This window comes from Hoplias malabaricus, chromosome Y (genome assembly GCF_029633855.1).
Source record: "Hoplias malabaricus isolate fHopMal1 chromosome Y, fHopMal1.hap1, whole genome shotgun sequence".
Lineage (NCBI taxonomy): Eukaryota > Metazoa > Chordata > Actinopteri > Characiformes > Erythrinidae > Hoplias > Hoplias malabaricus.
In genome coordinates, this window is record NC_089820.1 from 69,301,756 (window position 1) to 69,308,799 (window position 7,044).

General features: G+C 41.6%; 1 protein-coding gene across 1 annotated transcript in view; it reads left to right on the forward strand.

Annotated features, from left to right (window-relative positions):
- LOC136678775 (potassium voltage-gated channel subfamily KQT member 3-like) overlaps positions 1-7,044 on the forward strand; it is a 33,258-nt gene extending 26,214 nt beyond the window's left edge. Inside the window, exons 13-16 of the mRNA XM_066656911.1 lie at positions 2,650-2,781; positions 2,910-3,005; positions 4,464-4,548; positions 5,044-7,044. Of these exons, the coding sequence (XP_066513008.1) occupies positions 2,650-2,781; positions 2,910-3,005; positions 4,464-4,548; positions 5,044-5,607 (877 nt within the window). The 3' untranslated portion in view covers positions 5,608-7,044. The remainder of the gene's footprint in view (positions 1-2,649; positions 2,782-2,909; positions 3,006-4,463; positions 4,549-5,043) is intronic.

Here is a 7,044-nt window from a genome sequence, read left to right on the forward strand (position 1 = left end):
TGTGGAGGGGGATACTTGAGCGTTACATATTGAAAAAAAAAATTGACAGACAGCACTGCAGCTGTAGCTTGGTATGATGTGCATTGTCATAGCAACAGTTCATCACATCCTGTTAGTAATATGTAGTATGTTAATATTTCGTATACTAGCCTAACTCACACTTCTAAGGTTAGTGCATAGTACAGAGTGTATAGTATTAGATGATTAGTCTTTTAGAGTCTTTTTAGAGTGGGAAAAAGTACCACATGAGTCTTATCACAAAAACATGTGTACCCCTGGTTTCTCCCCTGTTCTGGGAGCAGGTGGGGGGCATAAGGCAATGTCTTGCTTGAATATTTGCTTCTTGCTTGAAATGTGCATGCTTTGCACAAAACTATTTTAAAAGAATTACTTAAAATTATAATTAGGCCTTAATTGAATGTTTTAAACACAATTATACATTTATGAGAACATAAAATTGGAGGGAAAATTAGCATTTTTAAAGAAAGAAATAAAAATGTGAAGAGGTCAATTTAATATCAGTTATATGTTTCCTAGGCTGCAGGTGAAAACAGTGTGGCGCTGGGAGGTGGTCACAGCGACCATCTGTGCTTGTATCGGTAGATGAAGGAGGCACAGCTCTTCTAGTGTTAAACAGTGTTTTAGGACTCCAATAAGGCTAAGAATGGCCATGTTTTCCTTCAGCTGGTCATTTCTTCTAATTTCTCTTTTCACGTGTACAGAAGTCTCTCTTTGTTTCTCTTTATTTTTGCCTCTGGATAAAAACTTTCTGGGCTCCAAAGTATTTCTCAAGCTTGTTTTTTATTGTTTCCACCACAGTTTGAGAAACACTACTTTAGAGTAGAGCATTGAATTTGATAATTATCTTTTGTTACATATATAATTTAGTATATTTAAAAACAGGGGTTCTTAATGGTGAATCCCAGAGGATGTGTTAGAGTGGTTCTACTAAAAAATACAGATATATATAACAATGGTGCAGTGGTGCATGGAGGTTAACTTTGTTGCCAAAACCCATACTGTTAGTCCCCTGTGCAGTCCCAGCAACCAGTCATCATTCCTCACTGAACTGACTATATTCAAGTTTCTACAGCAGCTGGAGACAAAAATCACAGTGATAATAAACTGTGTGCAGCGCAGCTTGCTCCCACTGCTGAATGTGCTGTGAATTCCACAGAAAATGATGAGTTTGTGTGTATCACTCTGTATTGGTTGCATTTTACAAACTAATGTACAAGTGTATGAATATACACACAACTGTCAGTGCTGCTGTAAACCTACAATAGCAGATCTAGGTAGTTCACCTTTATAGCCAACTTTTATTATATTTTATTATTCTAATGTATACAGGTTTAAGGTTTAAAACACTGTACATTAAAAAATACAGTAGAATGAATATGAAAGCTCTTAACATGAACTAGAATTTTAAACTTAACTTGAACCACAATAGCTGCCATGAAAGAACACATTCAGGAGATACATGGGGAGGTTAATCAGAGCTGCAGAATGATGAATTCTCCCATTAAGTCTCACTGGGGATGAGTGCCCTATTCCAGGTCCAGCAGCGCTAATGCAGTGACCAGCTGTGTGTCCTCTGCTGTAATAAAGAACACTGCTCCATGATGTAACTCCATCAATCTAACACCACCTTCCATCCACTCTCCTACATCACAGGATAGGCTGGTCAGTTAGGAGACGCATCACTCAGCACACACACTAATGTGTCCACACACACACACACACACACACACACACAGTCAGATACAGAGTACCTCTACTTTTCCCTCTGCTCCAATTGCACCATTGCACCCAACTACCAGTTCAGAACTACAGTTCACCGGTACTAAATACACACACACAAACACACGTGTAAACTGTCCTCACTTGCACGTCTGCACCCAACCGCTGTACACATGCACCTGGTCCCCATTAGTACACATATCCACCTCTCTCTATCATACATAAATAATCCCAGTTTCTCACACATGAATATCTCTCTCTCTCGCTCTCTCTCTCTCTCTGTCATTGATTAATGACAGGAATGTGTGCTCTGCCTAAAATATCCCTTTGATAAAGGCCTCATCCTTTGGAGAAAATGGGTTTCTATTAAAGGAGTGGGGTCATTAACCTTTAACTAGTGAATGAGAGAAATAGCACTCAGCAGATTAACAGTCAGTCTCTCTCTCTCTCTTTCTCTCTCTCTCTCTTTCTCTCTCTCTCTCTCTCTCTCTCTTTCTCTCTCTCTCTCTCTCTCTCTCTCTCTCTCTCTCTCTAATACACACCATTTTCTCCAGTTTCACTCATGCTCAGTGTCATAGAACGTCACACACTCTTTTTTTAAAAATAGATTTACTTTGATTTTTTTCTAAACTAAATGCAGTGGATGAACATTTAGGAGAGTTTTCGCAACAAAAAGCTCTTTATGAAATTGGATGCTATAAAGCAGCTGCATATGAGGCTAAGGTCACTCTACCCAATGCAAAGCGCCCACCTGAGGGGTGTAAGACTCTTAGCGTTGTGTTGAGGAGCGGAGGATCCTCATACATTCTATAGCCTGTGGATGTGTGAGTGTGCTTGCTTTAGGTCAGATGACTTGTTAATATGTTATTACAAGTGTGTGTGTGTGTGTGTGTGTGTGTGTGCGTGTAGGATTCTGATGTTCCTGTTGAATAAGAAGCGTTTTAAAGAGACTCTGAGGCCATATGATGTAAAGGATGTGATTGAGCAGTATTCTGCTGGACACCTGGACATGCTCTGCAGAATTAAATACCTTCAGACACGGTAAAACACACACACACACATACACACTTTTTATAAGAGCCATAGTGCTCATACAACTTAATATTCTCTCTTAATAGTCTCTCTATAAAGAGTAAATTAATGTGTTTTATGTATTTTTTTATTTCCAGGATAGATCTGATTCTCGCTCCTGAACCCCCGCTCACTCCGAAACACAAGAAGAGCCAGAAAACTCCTTTTCCTTATCCATCTCAACAGTCACCCAAGTGAGAGCACAGCACCAATCAACACAACCGAAAAACCACATTAGCAAGTTTATTAGCCTAATCACCATGCACACCCTGTTCCCCTGCTGAAAAAGCAGCATGAATAACTATTAAGACTTGTTTCTACTCCCTTTAGTTACATAAACGTTGTAACCATCAACACCCACATACTCGTATGCACCATTTACACAGGCACAGGTGTTAAGTAGCGCCTCCACTAGAGGGCACTTCAAGTTAAAAGTTTCTGATGACAATTAACATGGCGACGGTGGAGCAGGTGCTAATAATGTAATGTTACTTAATACAAAAGGTGGAACAGGCAGTGGTGTAAACAGCAGTGGCCTGTAAGGCCTTTAAATATTTTGCAGCATGCGAACAGCATGTTTTAGCAGTGTGTGTGTTTTGCTTGAGCTATCGGCTACACCACCCCAAAAGTTTCCAGTGGTGATGCTCCATTCAGTCCGTATCCATATGTTTTCCATATGCACAAATAAGGAAGAAATGAATGCAGAGTACGGGCAGAGGGCTTGGTGCGTATCGGTATCCATATTTAATGCTGAGCATAAACAGGCCTTTAGCGTACAGTTTTGTGTGTGACAAAATCGTATCTATATTTTTTGCATTTTCATGTTGTGTCTTCATGTCTGCGTGAGTTTCATTGATGTCAAGTGTCACTGATGCAAGCCAAATAGGACCCCCTTGTGGTGCAGTCCCTAAATGTGTGAGTATGTGAAATGAAATAGGCTATTCCACCTTAAATCCTGGGATAAACCTGGCACTTTTCATTGAAGCTCTGTTAAACAACCAGAAATAGAAAAGCTGATCTATAAACAAAGAAAAATTCAGCCTAACGACCCTTTTATAAGTGCGCATCACAGACTGGAGGAGAACCGACAGATCCAGATGTTTGTTCTGGACACACACTGGAGTATGTGTTTATTTTGGCTCATTAATCTAAATGTAAAAATGTCACCACATTCAGAACCCTGCATGTGTGGAAGGGTTTATGGTTTACACACTTCACTGCAGAGCTGGATTCAACACAACAGTCTAAATCTTGCTAAATCATTAGCATAATTAAACCATTACAATAATCCTGCAATAATTACATGCTCCACGCACCCAAAATAAAGCCAATTGTAAAACTGAATTAATCATAAATGTGGATCTTAATAAGTCCTGATGTGAGTCTAAATTAAGTGAAAGCATTGTCTCTAAAACAGCTTTAGACAGCGATTGTAATCCTGTCATGCCACATTAACCCTCATGCTCTCTCAGGTTTTAATCCTCTCATTCTCTCTCTCTTTATCTTTCTTTCTCCCTATTTCTCCTAACCCTCTCCCTCTTTTTATTTCTCCCTCTATCTCTTTCCTTTATTTATAAATTTTCTCATCTTTCTCTCTCTCTCTCTCTCTCTCTCTCTCTCTCTCTCTCTCTCTCTCTCTCTCTCTCTCTCAGAAATGAAGGTTATCTAACTAAGGCAGGTTTGCCGGATACTGAGGACCAAAGCATGATGAGTAGATTTGTGCGTGTGGAGAGACAGGTATTTTCAACCAATCTCTCTCTCTCTCTCTCTCTCTCTCTCTCTCTCTCTCTCTCTCTCTCTCTCTCTCTCTCTCTCTCTCTCTCTCTCTCTCTCTCTCTCTCTCTCTCTCTCTCTCTCTCTCCTCTATCTCCCTCTCTCTCTCTCAGCTTCTTACTCTTTTCATTTTCTCTAGTGGTTCTACCTTATGTTAAGAAATAGCCTTTATACTGACACCTAGCGTCCTGAATGTATTAGATGTAGATCCTGTTTTCAAACCTGTTTTAAACATGGACATCCCCATGTCGGGGATTCGGTCTATGGAGCATAAAGTGGTTTATTCTGGAACTACAAAGAAAAGGGATTCTTCATCTCCTGTGAGCAGCACTCACATAATAAATCATCACTTTCATGAATATTGTTTGTTAATATTCGGTTGTAGAAATGACTAACTGCACCTTTAAAATGGTAGTTTTGGCAGATAATGAAAAGAGTCATGTCTCTCTTTGTTGAAAGGTGACGGACATGGAGAAGAAGCTGGACTTCCTGGTCGACATGCACATGCAGCATGACCTCACGGGCCCTGCCCATGTCACCATGGAGCGCCACGACCCCTCAGTCACTGTCAGTGTGGCTGGGGACCGGGTTTTCTGCAGCTACGCTCCTCCTCTGCATTATGCACCCTTCTACTCAATATCCAACACACACTCTCATTCTCTCTCGAACCCAACCCGGCCCACGGTGCTGCCCATCAGCCCCCTGCCAAGCCACGCCCCCTCTGACCAACTGGACACATTGGAGGGTGGAACCGAGGGCCAGGGGGCGGGAACTCCACTCTCACTGCTGTCTGTGACTCACGAGGAGCTGGAACGCTCTCCCAGTGGCTTTAGCATCTCGGCCGAGAGGGAGGATCTGATGGGGAGGGTCACAGCGGGGTCCAGCTGGGGACGAGAGCGGCGTTATCTTGCTGAGGGAGAAACGGACACGGACACGGACCCATTCACACCAAGCGGCCCCGTCCCTCTGTCCTCCACGGGAGATGGGTTCACTGCTGAAGGAGCGTGGCCCACAACACCCTGAAAACAACACACACACACCACATACAGCAAATGCACATGTGCCAAAATATTAGGATCACCTAATTAATGCCTAATCTGCTTTTTTCCATATGTGGATGACCTTTGCAAATACAGATGAAACAGGTTTCAAACTAATCATTGTGCCGTTCCACGCGTATTCATTAAATAAAATGGGCAGGCAGAAATAACACAAAGATGAATCCCTTGCATGTGTAATGCCCTGTGATGGACTGGCACCCTGTCCAGAGCGTGTTCCTACCTTGGGTCCAGTGATTCCGGGTAGGCTCTGGACACAGCTAGGGACCTGCTTATGAGTTATAAAGCAAGCATCTATGTGCTGTGACATTACTGTGACCATTATTAATAAAAAAAATGTTTGGACCAATTTTTATTAGGCAGGTGGTTGTAATATTTTGGCTAATTGGTGTACAAACATACACACACACACAGACAAGTAACAAGAAAAACTTCAGACTCTGTACAGCACTCACAAACACACGTACGCTCACACACAAACACACACAGACCTATATTCTTCAGAACATATATATAAATATATATCAACATCACGCTTTACCGCTGCAAAGCAAGGAGCACTGCATGGAATGCATGCGTTTTATCTTTTTAGGCTTTAGTGGTAGACACCTGCACAGGAGCACACTGAGAGGGACTGGAATTTACGGGGTTAAAAAAACAAAAACAATGCTAAATTATATGCTATGCCATTTTTGTACACTTATTTTTATATTCACGACCATCTAGCTTTTTTCATATGCATGGACTGCATGACACACACCTTTGAAGCAGCTAAAAAACACACACACACAAAAAAAACAATGTCTCTTCTATTTTGCACTGCACTCTTAAACAAATAGGGGGTCCATTGAGTCATGATGCTGTTGAAGAAGCTCTGTTGGGTTTTTAAAGAACCAGGTAAAAATGTTTACTGTAGGGAGAGTTTTTAAGGATATAGTTTCAGCCACACAACTCGGCACAACTCTACTGCCTGGCCACGCTGCGTTCTGATTGGTTATCCACACAATTGTGCATACAAATTCCCTGCATGGTTTTGTACTGGTGTGCATTGGAGATTCTGTTGCTGAGACTACCTCCTTCTACATGTGAAGCCAAAATAGCAGGCCTGTGATTGGTTGTTTCTGTGTGTCGTGTATCCAGAAATGCAGAACCAATAGCGTTTCCTCAATGGCATCACATAAAGATCCCTATCTGGCACCTTTTAATTTAAAGAATGATATTTTGCGTTGATATGTTGTTGTTTTTTGTGCTTGTTTTCAGTTCCAAATCCCAGAACATGGGCCACTTCTGGCAAAGATGCTGCAGAGCCCACCCACTCTCAGCACTGCACGTTGCATGTGAGCCTAAAGTGGACCGCATATTAAAAATACACATTTGGCCGATGTCTGGCAAAGATAAGGCA